This window comes from Coregonus lavaretus, assembly GCF_964263955.1.
Source record: "Coregonus lavaretus genome assembly, contig: HAP1_SCAFFOLD_656, whole genome shotgun sequence".
In the NCBI taxonomy this organism is placed as follows: domain Eukaryota; kingdom Metazoa; phylum Chordata; class Actinopteri; order Salmoniformes; family Salmonidae; genus Coregonus; species Coregonus lavaretus.
In genome coordinates this window covers 83,543-100,712 of record NW_028159049.1, presented here as the reverse complement: position 1 = coordinate 100,712, position 17,170 = coordinate 83,543, and the positions used below count along the sequence as shown (strand labels likewise).

Genomic DNA, 17,170 nt, shown 5'->3' with positions numbered 1-17,170 from the left:
GACGCTGTTTATAACAGGATTGCATAGGCTTTGTGACAGACTCCTCTTATAAATGGTTAGTTTTATAAGATGCATTTCACATAAAAGTTGGAACATAGACAAAACATGAACTAATGGACTGCTGTTAGGGTGTAGTATGTTGACAATATCGTGTTCTACACAGACACACACTGCAGTGTCCTATTACATTGATGAATTTCTCCTCACAATCCTTAGTTACAACCAAAAGAAGAATGCATAGGAAGGAGCCACATAGCTGACTAAATCCTTGCTTGGGGTCTTGACATCTCATTTATATGGGATCATCTCTTTCTCTTTATAAGAATTAGAGTGTAGGAAGAGACCTAGCATCATTTCCAAAAGTGAACCAGACCTGGGTTCAAATACTATTCAAACTCTTTCAAATACTTTGAGCAGTTGCTCTAGCCTGCCCAGAGTGCCAGATGGGCGGGGGTTTACTGTTTTGGGACTATTCTATTTTGTCCAATAAGCCAGGCAAGCTCAATCAAGCACAGACAAAGTATTCAAAATGATTTTGAATAGTATTTGAACCCAGGTCTGGAATGAACATGGCCACCCATCCTATTCCAAAGCCCAGGATGCTGACCAGCGATCCAAACCAGTGATCCACGGTGGCCACCCTGACCCTGGGATGGTTTAAGACGTAAACTGTGTTAGAAGAGGAATCCCCTCACTTAGATATACAGAATGTGAGGTCTCTGTCTCAGAGCCTATAGGTCTCTCAGAGGCTATAGCCAGGGATGATGGAGTTCTGTGTTTTTACAATGTGTTGAGGCCTGGGTAGTGTTGTTCTAGATCTGGTGTGAGGAGTGACGCTGTAAGAGGTGAGCTGAGGCCTGTATGTGTTGATGCATAGAGTTAGTGTAGTGTAATTTTAGGTTTTTGTATGAAGTTAGTGTTGGGCCTGATGAGAGTTTTGGTGTGTTTTATTTCGGTGAGGTATGAATGTTGTGACAGAATTTGATGATAACATTCATAAGGGATGTAGGTCTTCGTGGGAGTGTAGTGTGCTTTCAGGCCTGATGTTCAATATTTGCTGTGGTATGAGGTTAACACCTTGTATAGTGTAGGTGATATAGTGTGAGTTGAGGTCCTGTGGATGAGTTACATGAAGGATCTTAATTTGATCACACTTTTGTTGCTGAGAATTTTCCATCACCTCAAGAAATACAGATGAGCTTCGTAATTTACATAAATTCACTGAAAACCCACACTAACACAAGGTTATATTAACAATATTGCACTTTTCATGTAGCCTACTTTTGGCCAGCTAATAGCATAACCACCAATCAAGCAACATTATGGACTAAACGGTCAAATTATTATTTTACTGTGACAATATAGTTCAAATTAAGAACTTACATCTTTATGGTGGATACTGGATAGATTCCTGGCCGCCCACCGGCCCCATGACAGACATCCTCTGGTGGATCAAACAAACACCTCTCCTTTTATGGAGTTGTTAGAGCCAGCTGGACGCTAGGCTGGGATCATTCAGACAGCAGCATTGCGTTTGGCGTCTCCAGCATTTAGAGATCAAAGGTCAATAAATACCCTCCCTCATCCTTCTGTAGTTTCCTACCTCTGTTAAATATGTCCAATACCCACCCTTGGCCTTCTGGTTTAGAGCTGTAGGATATGTCTTATACATGTGTACCCTGCTTCCTTAAGCCTCAAAAACACTGGATTAGGAATGCTGTTTTACCTGGATCTGCCTTCAGTGTACATGGGTCTTTCCAGGTTATCAGACCTTTCTTTGGACCCACTGATCCAGTAGTGGGTCAGTCTGACCCTTTAGTTTCCTTTTATTATGGTATAAAGCAGTAGGGTAGGGCTAATTATTTGTTAGAGAGACACACACACACACACACACACACACACACACACATACACACATTCACACAGGAAAAGGTTGGATGGCATTACATTATTTTGGACAATAACAATAACATTGTGCTTGGGAGTTGATGTTGTTATTTTACTCAGTCACTCACGTGGTTCACGTTTCAATTAAAGTGAGTTATTGAACTGTGAGCAACCTGTCACCTCTCTCTCTCTCTCTCTCTCTCTCTCTCTCTCTCTCTCTCTCTCTCTCTCTCTCTCTCTCTCTCTCTCTCTCTCTCTCTCTCTCTCTCTCCTCTCTCTCTCTCTCTCTCTCTCTCTCTCTCTCTCTCTCTCTCTCTCTCTCTCTCTCTCTCTCCTCTCTCTCTCTCTCTCTCTCTCTCTCTCTCTCTCTCTCTCTCTCTCTCTCTCTCTCTCTCTCTCTCTCTCCTCTCATCTCTCTCTCTCTCTCTCTCTCTCTCTCTCTCTCTCTCTCTCTCTCTCTCTCTCTCTCCTCTCTCTCTCTCTCTCTCTCTCTCTCTCTCTCTCTCTTCTCTCTCTCTCTCTCTCTCTCTCTCTCTCCTCTCTCTCTCTCTGTTCCCCCTGTTCCCCTCTCCAGTGGGGAGTCTGGTGCGGGGAAGACAGAGAACACCAAGAAGGTCATCCAGTACCTTGCTCTAGTGGCCTCCTCCCACAAAGGCAAGAAGGACACCAGTGCTGTAAGTATACTGCAAATTACAAAGGTTTTTTGTATAGTTTTTGTCATTGTGCCGTCAATGCCAAGTGGCCATTGTGTGTCAAAAGTGGGGACCTACCCAAGCCGGTTTCCATGCTCTAAGGGAGACTTGGCCAGTGTGTGAGGAAACTGCCCGGTTGAATGATAATTCTGTACCGCAATTTCCTCCAAATAGACACAACCAGGAGCATTTGTCCACGTGAGTAAAAAAGGGAATGCCCCAAGTGTGTTTTGTGTGTGGTGGTGTGTGCGTGTTTTCTCCTTGAAAAAAGGATTGCATGCGAGAGTGGCTCACTGACTGAGTTTTCTTTTTTGGTAAAAATACCTCAAATATTTCTGACAAGATCCCACTGCTATCAAGTACCTCATCTCCTTTGTTGTTGAGCTCAAAATAAGACATTTCAAATGTACCATAACATGAGCAATATCATCCCATATCCCCATTGTATAACAGTGCGCTCATAACTGTCCAATACTACCATGGACCTAACAACTAAAAACTGCATGACAGTGATTTGTTAAGTTGACATGCAGCCCTCTCCTCCAAATACAAAATGGTAGATCATATGTCAGATGATTGACTTGATATTCCCCCTGAGATTGGTTGTTATTGTTATGTCGTCCATGGTTTTCCAAAAACACTCTTTCACTGCCTGGGGTTGGAGCCCGGCATTGAAACGTTTAACCACCATCACAGATCAACAGAGCACAGTGTGAGCATGCCCATCTACCTTTTCCTGTCTATTAAACAACATCATATTATGTCACCGAACCCCCCTACCCTCATCTCCCAAATCCTAACATCCACCACCTGCCATTTTGCCCTGTGGGCGTTGTGGCAGCGTCTTGCTCCTCCGTAGCGTTACACAGTAGTTGTTCCACCACTTTTGATGACTTGCACCAGTGTGGAGTTTTTGAGACACCATGTGACCTACCCATGACCTTGTGACCTCTGACCTTTTCATCACAACAACCAGCTCTCTCTCTCTCTCTCTTAGCCCCTGATTAAAAAACATGAATTTTCAGACAGCTCTCTCCTGTCGGAATCACGCCTGAGTGAGATTCAAATAGTTGGGGATAGGGGGGGGAGAGGGGGGAGGGAAAGTAATAGTCATCATTGTACAGCAAAGAAGGGATTAACTTCCAGGTCAAGGGTCAAAATATGTGTTTTTCTTTGCCATTACCCCTCAAGACCTTCACGCCTCAGGGATCGTTCCTCAGGAGATGCAGTGAAGCCCCGTCATAATTTCAATGTCCAGCCTACTCTACTACCCACTGGGCACACACAGGTTGAATCAATGCTGTTTCCACGTCATTTCAATGAAATTACATTGAACCAATGTGGAATAGACGTTGAATTGACGTCTGTGCCCAGTGGGTACTTAGTATGAAGTGATGTATTGGCCATGCAATTTAATCAGTATGCTAGTGTGGACATTTTTTAGAAGCCTACCACCAGCGGTGAACTTAATATGCCTGCTTTAAAACTAGAATGTGTCTCTCTCTTCTCCTCCCTCCTTCCTCCTCTCCTCCTTTATCTCTCAATTTCAACAGCCTGTTAAAGACTGATCCTTCCTGTCATCTGTCATTTCCCCTTGCTGTTTCTTTTTTTGTCTCTTTCTCTTGGGGACTGTCTGAAGCAAGCAGGACCTTCTTTTCCCTGCTGAAATGTAAAGGATCTGGTTGCTACTCTCTTTTCACTCAAACAACAGTAACTCATTCTGTTTCAAATCCATTAACTTGGGTGAGGTTTATCTTTATTTTACTGGTATTCTGCTGGGGATTTGTCAATAAGAAGATTAGGTTGATGAGTCTGTGTTAGTGTTATCATCAAATAGTTTTCTCATAGACCTAGATCTGAAAGGCATGTGACTGACAAAAGTGTTCACAGACACCTCTGAACTCCAGTTAAATCATTTACCTTATTTACCTTCATTCGCCCTGTGGTTTTGCACAACATTGTCCTGGTTTCAACTCTCCAGTCTAAAAACCCTCATTGACAAAACAGGTGTAAGGACCACAACAAGCTATCATTCTCGGATAGTCAAGATGGGAGAGGTTAAACCATTAACTCCCCCCCCCCCCCCCCACAAGCCAGAGGAGCCTTGTTAAGTGTGTTTGTGTGTGTTTGTGCGCACGCGCACATTCCCGTGTGTGTGTGTGTGTGTGTGTGTGTGTGTGTGTGTGTGTGTGTGTGTGTGTGTTCGACAGAGGTATGTCTGCCTCTGACCCGGCCGGTAAGCTAACGCAGGCCCTTTGATCAAACTGCATAGAGCTAGCTACAACAATGGGGTACCTGGCTCTGTTACAGTACACACACACACACACACACACACACACACTGGACTGGGTGCATTCCAGAATCACAGATCCTATGTAGGTCCTGCACAGATTATCAGATCTGTACAAAGCCTAGAGAAATGTAAAATATTTGATTTGTAGGAAGCACCTCTCTCTAGAAATAACATTCCTGTCATCTCTGCGGACCTGGAACACACCCGCTGCCTACCTACTAACCCATACACATATACCCACCCTCTGCTCTGGCTCCTCTCCAGACCAGCAACACTCTGAATCTACCACCTCCAGCCACTCCCTCTTCACATCCTTCCCCTGTCCCAGCCAGCAAACACTCTACTGGGCCTCATTTTAACAATCAGGCCCTAGTTGTCTCAGTTTGAGGCAGATTAGTAGTGAAATAAGTCATGTTGGTAGGACGTGTCCTCAGTGCATAGAGACTAATAGGGGATGAGATGTTCTGGAGTAGTGGGTGCTGCCCACTCAGTTATAATGATATTAGGCCCAGGCACAGTATAGATATACACAGTGTAGAGATGATATAGGAGTCTAAACTGTTGAAAACAACTGGGTTTGTTGTTTTAGGATCTATTTCTTTCTGTTCTTGCTATCTTTAGAAAATGTTCTTTTTTCAATGGACTTTTGTAGGGCTTGTGCTGTTGTTCCAGCCTTCATTTTACTATTCTATTCACAAATGAATAATGTCACAGATTTAGTTTAATGTTTGTCATGATGATGTTATCTCCAGGGGGAGCTGGAAAAGCAGCTTCTGCAGGCTAACCCCATCCTGGAGGCCTTCGGAAACGCCAAGACCATCAAAAATGACAACTCTTCACGATTTGTGAGTTTACCTTTCGCAGATGCAGACACATAGGCCTAAAGTATTTAAGTGGGTCACAGAGTAGTGTCCACTTTTCATTAATCAATTAATTGATTAAAAATATTTATTAATGTCATTTGTATAATGACCCATATCTTTTTGTGTTACATTCATTTGACAGCTGGATGTATACTCTACCACATTGTGTAACATATGACCTACTGTAATCCTGGTGTACCTGTTCCCTTTAGGGTAAATTCATCCGCATCAACTTTGACGTGACTGGCTACATCGTCGGAGCCAACATTGAAACCTGTATCCTTACACAGTGTTACATAACTCTAAACTGGGGGATCCAGGTTCAGAAAAGCTGTTTTTGTGTTCACTACCCTGGGAAAACAGCTACAGTATCTCCTGTGACTCCTGTGTTTGAACAGTAAACATGAACCCAGGCCCAAACCTGCGGTATTGTACTGTTGACACATTCCTGTGAGAAGTGTCATGGGTTCTTCTGTGACCGACGGTAAACACTGGGGAGGTCGTTGGCACCTGCACAGTGACAGTCTAACAAATGTTGTCACTCCAATAGGTCTGGAATGGAATGATGAGATAAGAAATGTTTAGGTTGGAATGATGTATTTGGGTCATGTTGTGTAAAGATGTTTTGGTGCGGAGCCCTATTTGTAAAGGTGCATACATACTGTAGCTACAAGTTGCTGAACCGTCCATGTTATCACATACAGGTTGCCAAGAACGGATCAGAAATTGTGACAGCGGTGAGATAATGAAGCTCCAGTGTTGGCGGAATCATCTAATATAATGTATATTCTGTGTATAGTTCACCATGTGTATTCACTGTAAGATAAACAAGTAGCCAAGCTTGGTTGTAAATAAGTTTCTTTGGAATGTTTTCCTCTCAAGCATTAACTTGAAACTCCATCCAAAGCATTAGAATGTATATCCTTAACGGCTGTTTTCAGACCTGCTGGAGAAGTCTCGTTGTATCAGACAGGCCAAGACAGAGAGAGCCTTCCACATCTTCTACTACATGGTGGCTGGGGTCAAGGACAAGCTACGCGGTAAGATCTGGGTTGTGTTCCAAACAACATCCTATTCTCTATGTAGTGCGTTACATTTGACCAGGGTCCATAGGGCTCTGGTCAAAAGTAGTGGACTCTGTAGGGAATAGGGTGCCATTTGGGATGTAGATCTGGGTTCCTGATCAACATGATTGTCATGGTGGAGGAGAGATTTAATCTGTAATGCAGGACAGGCAGTTGTGGAAGTCCCCCTTTTCATCTCATCGACCCCAGACAACCAGAAGCAGAATCATTCTGTACACGATCAAATACAATTATTTCTAGATTTGCACACGATTGAACAGAGCTCGAATTTCTAGAACGCTCCACTCCATCAATGAAAACCCTGAACTGTTGGTCTTCCAGAGGCGCTCCTGTACATGATTGAACATAGAGCTTGAATTTCTATAACTGTCTGCACTCATCATTGAACACACTGAATCTTTGTCATTCCAGAGGAGCTTCTGCTGGAGAACTTCAGCGCCTACCGTTTCCTGATTGCGGGCCACGTCTCGATCTCGGGCCAGCAGGACGACGAGATGTACGAGGAGACCATGGAGGCCATGAGCATCATGGGTATCACTGAGGAAGAGAGGACAGGTACTGTATCAATCAATTAATTTGTCAATCCATCAATTCAACAAATCACCACAAGAAGTCCTGCATGTGGCCATGAACATCATGGGCCTCACCAAGGACAAGAGGATAGGTAGTTTATCAATCAATCAACCAACCAATCAATCAACCTATTCATGAATTGAATCAACTAATCAATTAATTGATCAATCAATCAATTATTCAGTCACCATAACAAGTCCTGCATGAGACCATGCATAGCATGGGCCTCACTGAGGATGAAGGGATAGATATGCTACAGTACAGGGCCATTCTATTCAATCACCACCACAACAAACTCTTCATTACTAGGGCAGTTACACTATACTGTATATATTATATGATATAACTTTCAGGAATAACCAGGCTATGACTTGGGTCTAGAGTTTTTTCTTCTAGATCACATGGTTAGGATAACCCCCTGGCCCTACATCAGCACGTCAAATACATTAGACACAGGACAGTAGGTGGGCAGATCTTAGATAGCTAATGGTGACTGACTAGCTAGGCTGACAAGGCAAAGAATATGGCATGTCATGGCGGCCATTTTGATTTGTCCCTGTACTTACTGTAATTGACCTGTGCTGTCTGTGTCCTCTAGGCATCCTGAAGGTGTGCTCCACAGTGCTGCAGTTGGGAAACATAGAGTTCAAGAAGGAGAGGAACCAGGAGCAGGCCACCATGCCCGACAACACAGGTTAGAGAAGGACATCAGATGGCAGATAGTGAACAAGTTTTGTATATGTTATGTTGTTATTTGACATGGTATGTAGTATGTTATTAATGTGTAGGACAATATCACATTTACTTTCTTTCTGAAATGGGTCTTTGTTTCTAACCCCTCCAGCGGCTCAGAAGGTGTGCCACCTCCAGGGCATCAACGTGGTAGACTTCACCAGAGCCATCCTCACGCCTCGCATCAAAGTGGGCAGAGAGGTGGTGCAGAAGGCCCAGACCAAAGAGCAGGTACATGTTGCTTTGGCAGGCTGAAATTCAGACAGTCCTGCTCGCCTGTTTCCCAGACTCAAATTTAATCTCCTGGACTAAAAAACATATTCATAGGAGAATCTCCACTAAAAGTGCTTTTTGGTCCAGGAATAGGCCCTACTGCTGGGCGGAATTTGAGACTGTTTTAAACTATGTTTAGTTTTCAGTTATCCATATTTTATACAATATCCCTGTGTTTCTGTTTCCTCCAGGCTGACTTTGCCATCGAGGCATTGGCCAAGGCTATGTACGAGCGTCTTTTCCGCTGGCTGCTGGCTAGGGTCAACAAGGCTCTGGACAAGACCAAACGCCAGGGAGCATCCTTCTTGGGCATCCTCGACATCGCTGGCTTTGAGATCTTTGAGGTGAGTGAGGGGATTTATATGATTGCATGGAAGGATTCATAGGATTGTATGTACGGTATCTTGGATAAGACTTGGGCTACATGCTATATGTAAAAGTTGAGCTATTAAGATGAAGGGAAAGACTTGGGGGCCTAGCACACAACCCTGTGGCACACCAAACTGTCTTTAGTGAAAATGCATGTTTCTCTCCCTTCTCTTGCAGGATAACTCCTTTGAGCAGCTGTGCATCAACTATACAAACGAGAAGCTGCAGCAGCTGTTCAACCACACCATGTTCGTCCTGGAGCAGGAGGAGTACCAGAGGGAGGGCATCGAGTGGAGCTTCATCGACTTCGGCCTGGACCTGCAGCCTTGCATTGAGCTCATTGAGAGGCCGGTGAGTGGGGAGACTGTAAAAAACACTCTTTAGGTGTAAAATGTATACATTCAAGACATTAAATAGATACAGATTAAGCCTAGTCCTTGACTAAATAGCATTCTCAACGTAGATTATACATTGAAAGAGTTCAGGTCTAGGCTTAATCTGTGTCCTGGAAACCTTTCCTAGATATAGTACATTAAGAAACCAGGAAAATATTTATTTGAGTTATGTTTTCTCCACAGAACAATCCTCCTGGTATTCTGGCCCTGCTGGATGAGGAGTGTTGGTTCCCCAAAGCCACAGACGTCTCCTTCGTGGAGAAACTCATGAACACCCAGGCCAGCCACATGAAGTTCAGCAAACCCAAACAGCTGAAGAGCAAGACTGAGTTCTCCGTGCACCACTATGCTGGAAAGGTGTGTATCTAGCTTCTTTGTGGTGCTGTGTGGCTCAGTAAGAGGGTAAGAGGGACAAGATTGTGGGTTCAATTCCCACAGGGATCACATACAAATAAAATAAATGTGTGGTGTTTTGCCTGTAGGTGGACTACAATGCTGATAATTGGTTGACAAAGAACATGGACCCTCTCAACGACAACGTCACAGCACTGCTTAACAGCTCCTCCAACACGTTTATCCAGGAGCTCTGGAAAGATGGTAAGTCCCCCTGGACTCCAGTTAGTAGTTGCTTTTTTAGCATAGAGATGGAGTGTCAAGATGGATGCACATACCCTTTAATTTTGTGTGACTATCTCTGATTGAAAATATTGCCTCCTAAGCGTGGTAACCAGATCTATTCCAGCATTAGCCAACTCGTGTCATGTTTGGCATACAGGCTACCAGGCTATGAGACTGCCAGTGTCCTAACCTAACCCAACCCAAATCCTAAAACAAACACCCCTCCCTGTCATAATGTGCCTCAGCGGACCGCGTGGTGGGCCTGGAGACCATGGCCAAGATGTCCGACAGCTCCATGCCCAGCGGCTCCAAGACCAAGAAGGGAATGTTCCGGACCGTGGGTCAGCTCTACAAGGAGTCCCTGGCCAAGCTCATGACCACGCTGCACAACACCCAGCCCAACTTCGTCAGATGCATCATCCCTAACCACGAGAAGAGGGTAGGCACCAGGCATAGACATTATTCACACTGTGGCCATTGTTCAGTACAACGTTCAGCTGTGACTAAGGTCTATTAGGCTGCAAGGCGAGGGAGGTTCCCTTCACCCTGTTGCCAGTGTTTAAGTGGAGTGGAGAAACCCACTTGATTCAATTTTAATTATATTTGATTCAATTCAAGCCTACCTCAATTCACTACTATTGTTTCCCTTGTAGGGGCATTCCTTTTGAAGTGTAGTTGTTTGTTGATGCAGAGGAGAGGTGCAAGCAACTCCCTCTATAAAATTGTAAAACATACCATATTAGATTAGCGGCAAGACGTCCTGTTTGTCTGATAATGGCAATTTAGGACATTTGAATGGAATTCAGTGTTTCCCCCCCAGTTGTGAAGGAGTGTTAAGTATTTTGTTCTCCAACTGCATTTTCTAAGTTTTCACTTTCTACCGTAACCTTTTTAGAACAAATCTAAAGAATAACTTTACATACTTATTTCTATTCGTAAGGTAAGGAGCCGTAAATAATCTCGCCCTTACTTTAGTGTTTGCTGTGCTTGTGTGTTTGTAACAAATTGACGATGTTTGTATACAATATGTAAAGAAAATGTAATCATATCCATTGATCCTATGCCCTGATCCTATATCCTGATCCGTTGTCCTCAGGCGGGGAAGCTGGACGCCCATCTGGTCTTGGAGCAGCTGAAGTGCAATGGTGTGTTGGAGGGCATCCGTATCTGCCGGCAGGGATTCCCCAACCGGATACTCTTCCAGGAGTTCCGGCAGCGGTGAGTAGACTTGAATGGAAGAATCTGTTGCCTTGGCCTGGTTAAACCAGACTGGACACTGTCACTCACCATGGTTTCAGCCTTCAGTCTGGTTTAACCAGACTATACTATTGCCTATCCAGTGCATTCAACATCGAAATGTATCACACATAGCCTGTGGTAAACATTTCTCTTAAATCAGACTTTCTCTCTGTCTCAATATTTTCACTCTACAGTTACGAGATCCTGGCAGCTAGCGCTATCCCCAAGGGATTCATGGATGGCAAACAGGCGTGTGGTCTCATGGTAAGAAAGTGGAGCAATTTCCAAACCCTAGCATCAGGACTTTCATAATATCAAGTCCAGCAATAGAAAACAGCCTTACATATTCTCTTCTCTGAAATTCTACCAAGACACCAAGTACCAAGATAGAAACCAGGTTGGTAGAACTCTACTAAGATACCAACTCTGCCACATACCAAGCTACACTGAACCGAAATATTAACGCAACATGTAAATTGTTGGTCCCATGTTTCATGAGCTGAAATAAAAGATCCCGGGACGGGACGACATGTCCCCAGTGAAAGCTGCGCCCCAGGATCATTACACAGGTGCACCTTGTGCTGGGGACAATAAAAGGCCACTCTAAAATGTGCAGTTTTGTCACACAACACAATGCCAAAGATGTCTGAAGTTTTTAGGGAGCGTGCTATTGGCATGTTGACTGCAGGAATGTCCAGCAGAGCTATTTCCAGAGAATTGAATGTTCTGAAACAAATCCAAAAATGTCCCAGTTCTTCCATGGCCTGCATACTCACCAGACATGTCACCCATTGAGCATGTTTGGGATGCTCTGGATCGATGTGTACGACAGCGTTTTCGAGGTTCCCGCCAATATCCGGGAACTTTGCACAGCTATTGAAGAGGAGTGAGACAACATTCCACAGGCCACAATCAACAGCCTGATTAACTCTATGCGAAGGAGATGTGTCTCACTGCATGAGGCAAATGGTGGTCACACTAGATACTGACTGGTTTTCTAATCCACGCCCCTACCTTTTTTTAAAGGTATCTGTGACCAACAGAGGCATATCTGTATTCCCAGTCATGTAAAATCCATAGATTAGGTTCTAATGAATTTATATCAATTGACTGATTTCCTTATATGAAATGTAATGCAGTAAAATCTTTGAAATTGTTGCATGTTGCGTTTATATTTTTGTTCAGTATACATCATCACTTCCCCTTTTCTCACATTCCCTTCCTGTCTCATTTCCTGGTTCTGTAGATTAAGCACCTGGATCTGGACCCCAACCTGTACCGGATTGGTCAGAGTAAGGTCTTCTTCCGTACTGGCGTGTTGGCCCAGCTGGAGGAGGAGAGAGATCTGAAGATTACGGTGGTCATTATCGCCTTCCAGTCCCAGGCTAGAGGTTTCCTGGCCAGAAAGTGAGCAATGGCCTCAGAGTGTTGACACTGCTTTAATACAATAAAGCCTTCAGTCTATATATCAATCAATCAATCACATTTTATTTATAAAGCCCTTTTTAAATCAGCAGATGTCACAAAGTGCTATACAGAAACCCAGCCTAAAACCCCAAACAGCAAACAATGCAGATGTAGAAGCACGGTGGCTAGGAAAAACTCCCTAGAAAGGCAGAACCAGGCTCTGAGGGGTGGCCAGTCCCCTTCTGGCTGTGCCGTGTGGAGATTATAACAGTACATGGCCATTAAGGCCAGATTTCTCTCCAAGATGTTCAAACGTTAATAGATGACCAGCAGGGTCAAATAATAATCACAATGGTTGTAGAGGTTGCAACAGGTCAGTACATCAGGAGTAAATGTCACTTGGCTTTTCATAGCCGGGCATTTAGAGGTTGAAATAGCAGGTGCAATTCTACCCAGCTAACAAAATGATGTCCTGGGAACGTCCCCTAAATGTTAGCGAATGTCCAGGGGACGTCGCAATTTAACGTTCCCAGGACAGACGTTTGTTCTATTTTTCTGACAGTTCTGGTTCTGAAAGTGCCACTATGTATGCTGTTATTTCCACAGTCCACAATTGAAACTGAATCAGTGAAAATGGCTTTTATGAGCCAATAAATGCTACATTACAGTGGTCAATGTTGGTTCCGCTCCTATGTTCTAACAGGGCCTTCGCTAAGAGACAGCAGCAACTGATGGCCATGAAGGTGATCCAGAGGAACTGTGCTGCCTACCTCAAACTCAGGAACTGGCAGTGGTGGAGACTCTTCACCAAGGTAGAGTTTCAACAACATTAACTAATCAACTCACTCCATTAATTGATGTCTGTCCTAGTTACAAAGGAAATCATATTTTGACTTTGGTGGCGGATGCAGTGTTGACCAAGTCATGTCGTCCTGACTTGCAGGTCAAGCCTCTGTTGCAAGTGACCCGCCAGGAGGAGGAGATGGGCCTGAAGGACGAGGAGTTGCAGAGGGCCAAGGAGTCTGCAGTGAAGTACGAGTCAGAGCTGAAGGAGATCACCCTGAAACACACAACGGTATGTATGGGGGACCAATCGCCACGAACACCCCAGTCTATGTGCTTTCCACAATATTTGTAGGGATTGTGTTGCCATTGTTCAGATATTCTTTTGAATTAAATTACTATTGTAACCCTTTTCACCCCTTTCATTGCCTCGTAATTTAAACCATCACATTTACATAAGAAGTGTTTTGAGATAAAAACATTAACACTCAAGAAAGTTTGGTGTACCACAGGGTTGTGTGCTGGGCCCCCTACACATTTCTTTCTATTAAGCTCTCTTTGCTTTTTCTCTGGCTCCTCTACTATCCAGATTGTGGAGGAGAGGAACGCGCTGCAGGAGCAGCTGCAGGCTGAGACCGAGCTGTTTGCAGAGGCGGAGGAGATGAGGGTGCGTCTGGCCGCTAAGAAGCAGGAGCTGGAGGAGATCCTCCATGAGATGGAGGCCAGGTTGGAAGAGGAGGAGGACCGCGCTCAGGCCCTGCAGGTGGACAAGAAGAAGATGCAGCAACAGATGCAGGTTTGTTTGAGCTTTTTTTTCCTTCTATGTCTTTCACCTTGACTTTTTATTTTGGGTTTTTAGTTTGGGGTGTGTGTTGCTTAAGCTTGTGCCAGTCATGTTAAGTCATGGTGGTAGCCTAGAGGTTAGAGGGTTGCTGGTTTGAATCCTAAGTCTGGCAGTTCTTCTTGGTTTGTTTTTAGGACCTGGAGGAGCATCTGGAGGAGGAGGAGGATGCCCGTCAGAAGCTGCAGCTGGAGAAGGTAGCTTGTGAAGGCAAGATCAAGAAGTTAGAGGACGATGTCTTAGTGATGGAGGACCACAACACCAAACTGTTAAAGGTCAGTACCATGTCTCAGGCCTCATATGAGATGCATTGTCAAGGCTATGGGCCATTTAAAGGAACATTTGTGTGTTTTCATCTATCAAGAGAGACTAATGGCTCAGTTACAGTATCATGTCTCAAGCATCATAGAAGAAGCATTGTCAAGTCTCTGGGCCCATGAGTCCATTGGAGATTTGATAATGACAGTTGATCTTTGCCATTTGTCCACTCAATCAGCGTTTGATGAAAGCAGGGGTATGACGTTGAGGATTTACCCTGTTTGTTTACCTGTTTGCCATGTTTACCCTGTTTTAGGAGAGGAAATTAATGGAGGAGAGGCTAGCAGATTTCAGCTCCAACCTGGCAGAGGAGGAAGAGAAGTCCAAAAACCTGACCAAGCTCAAGAACAAACACGAGTCGATGATCTCTGAACTTGAGGGTTCGTATCCATCTTTTAGCCCATCCAGACATCAAATAAACCACTCTCAATGGATACCACACCTATTCAGTTATCAAGCAACAATGCACATCTTTGTCCATACAAATAGTGGCTTTGAGGGTTTTCCTGACCATGTGACCTGACCAGGAAAAACTCCTGGCCATATCCATACAGTAGCATCCTATATCGTAACCAATCCGTGTCGTCCTTTAGTTTGTCTGAATAACTTATTGAAGCTATTCAGCCACTACACACATCTTCATCCATAGAGTAACATCCTCTATCTTCCTCTATCTTTTGTCCTCTAGTCCGTCTGAAGAAGGAGGAGAAGGGTCGGCAGGAGCTGGACAAAGCAAAGCGTAAGCTGGAGGCGGAGTCTAGCGACCTCCAGGAGCAGATAGCCGACCTGCTGGCTCAGATCGCTGAGCTCAAAGCCCAGCTGGCCAAGAAGGAGGAGGAGCTACAGGCTGCTCTGGCCAGGTGGACACCAAACACTGGATTTTATTTTAATTATTATTTCCTTGTGAACCGAGTGGCGCAGCAGTGTAAGGCGCTGCATCTCAGTGCTAGAGGCGTCACTACAGACCCTGGTTCGATTCCAGGCTGTATCACAATCTGGCCGTGATTGGGAGTCCCATAGGGCGGCGCACAATTGGCCCAGCGTCGTCCGGGTTTGGCCGGGGTAGGCCGTCATTGTAAATAAGAATTTGTTCTTAACTGACTTGCCCAGTTAAATAAAGGTAAAATAAATAAAAACTTCAGTTGTTTTAGAGATCCTCACATGCTACTGTGATAAAGCCCACATTACACTTGTATATGACCTCTAAAACACAGCACCAAATGTAACAGTACCATCTATTGATCTTAGCATCAGCTCAGAATACGCCTTATTTTATTAGTGATATGTTTTATTATCTTGAAATCATCCACAAACAACGTATTAACAATGTATAAACAACATATAAACAATGTTCATTACCCCCTTTTTCCCCTAGGCTAGAGGACGAGATGGCCCAGAAGAACAATGCCCTAAAGAAGATCCGGGAGCTGGAGGGCCACATCTCAGACCTTCAGGAGGACCTGGACTCAGAGCGCCAGGCCAGAAACAAGACTGAGAAAGCCAGGAGGGACCTGGGAGAGGAGCTGGAGGCCCTCAAGTCTGAGCTGGAGGATACACTCGACAGCACCGCTACCCAGCAGGAGCTCCGGTGAGTACAACTACTAGGCAGTGGCTCTGTTCCAATATCCACACTGGCATACCACTTAGTATGAAGCAATATATTCTTAGTGAATGCTAGTATGGACATTGGAACATAGCCATTTGGTCATTTGTCTGTATATTCATACAGTCTAGGGTAGTACTTGGTCTATTCAATCACTCATGCAATTCATCAACCATCATCTATCCATCCATTATTTCATCCATTCATCCATCTATCCACCCACTCACCCATCCACCCACTCACTCACCCATCCATCCATCCATCCATCCATCCACCCACCCATCCATTCATCCTCTCATCTCTCTGCAGGGCGAAGAGAGAACAGGAGGTGACCCTGTTGAAGAAGGCCATGGATGAGGAGGGTCGGACCCATGAGGCCCAGGTGCAGGAGATGAGACAGAAACACACCCAGGCTGTAGAGGAGCTCACAGAGCAGCTGGAGCAGTCCAAACGGGTAAGGAAATGTAGCTATACTACTAGGCCTGGTCAAGTGCCCAAAGTTCTGTCTCTGATTGTATAGCATCATCACTGGCCAGATTTAACATGACTCTAACTGACTACATTTTGAAGCATATGATAACTTCATGTGTGCATGAATCCATCTTCTACAGAACATGATACATTTTACCGTTCTATTATGGCAGCTCTATGTATTAGGATACGGAAAAATCTATATGTAGTAGATGCTGAGTAGGCAAATATATATTATACTTCCATTGACTGGTTGAATCCCCTTCGTCTCTGTGTCCCCCAGGTGAAGTCGAACCTGGACAAGGCCAAGCAGGCCTTGGAGAAGGAGACGTCGGAGCTGACGGTGGAGGTGCGCTCCCTGACCACGGCCAAACAGGACGTGGAGAACAAGAAGAGGAAGGTCGAAGGTCAGCTGAACGACCTGCAGGCGCGCTTCACCGACAGCGAGAAGCAGAAGGGAGAGCTGGGAGAGCGCTGTTCCAAGATCACTGTGAGTGACAATGATGAGGAGTCGCACAATGATGACATCATTACACAGAGCCCATATGGTCATAATTCATTAAAAATGTGGACCTGCTGGCACACCCATAGACCCACGCAGGGCCCTTATTCTTTGTTCTTTGTAGAATGATAGAATGATATTAGTTATGTAGAATGATGCACAATGAAATAGATGAATGGATGAAAGAGTCCATAGATATAGAAGACACGTTTCACTAAAGCTAGAA

The 17,170-nt window shown here is 44.6% G+C and overlaps 1 protein-coding gene across 3 annotated transcripts in view; it reads left to right on the top strand.

Moving 5' to 3' along the window:
- LOC311123323 (myosin-11-like) overlaps positions 1-17,170 on the top strand; it is a 43,595-nt gene that overhangs the window by 18,353 nt on the left and 8,072 nt on the right. For 2 of the 3 annotated variants that reach the window (XM_084197587.1, XM_084197589.1), the window contains exons 5-29: positions 2,462-2,561; positions 2,754-2,777; positions 5,625-5,717; positions 5,948-6,011; positions 6,677-6,775; positions 7,232-7,375; positions 7,992-8,087; positions 8,238-8,356; positions 8,590-8,742; positions 8,945-9,118; positions 9,346-9,519; positions 9,645-9,759; positions 10,026-10,219; positions 10,877-10,998; positions 11,214-11,283; positions 12,266-12,426; positions 13,130-13,238; positions 13,370-13,501; positions 13,799-14,005; positions 14,188-14,325; positions 14,625-14,748; positions 15,057-15,228; positions 15,744-15,956; positions 16,281-16,425; positions 16,726-16,932. In XM_084197587.1, the coding sequence (XP_084053713.1) occupies positions 2,462-2,561; positions 2,754-2,777; positions 5,625-5,717; positions 5,948-6,011; positions 6,677-6,775; positions 7,232-7,375; positions 7,992-8,087; positions 8,238-8,356; positions 8,590-8,742; positions 8,945-9,118; positions 9,346-9,519; positions 9,645-9,759; positions 10,026-10,219; positions 10,877-10,998; positions 11,214-11,283; positions 12,266-12,426; positions 13,130-13,238; positions 13,370-13,501; positions 13,799-14,005; positions 14,188-14,325; positions 14,625-14,748; positions 15,057-15,228; positions 15,744-15,956; positions 16,281-16,425; positions 16,726-16,932 (3,349 nt within the window). The remainder of the gene's footprint in view (positions 1-2,461; positions 2,562-2,753; positions 2,778-5,624; positions 5,718-5,947; positions 6,012-6,676; positions 6,776-7,231; positions 7,376-7,991; positions 8,088-8,237; positions 8,357-8,589; positions 8,743-8,944; positions 9,119-9,345; positions 9,520-9,644; positions 9,760-10,025; positions 10,220-10,876; positions 10,999-11,213; positions 11,284-12,265; positions 12,427-13,129; positions 13,239-13,369; positions 13,502-13,798; positions 14,006-14,187; positions 14,326-14,624; positions 14,749-15,056; positions 15,229-15,743; positions 15,957-16,280; positions 16,426-16,725; positions 16,933-17,170) is intronic. The other variant, XM_084197588.1, reaches the window with a different exon arrangement.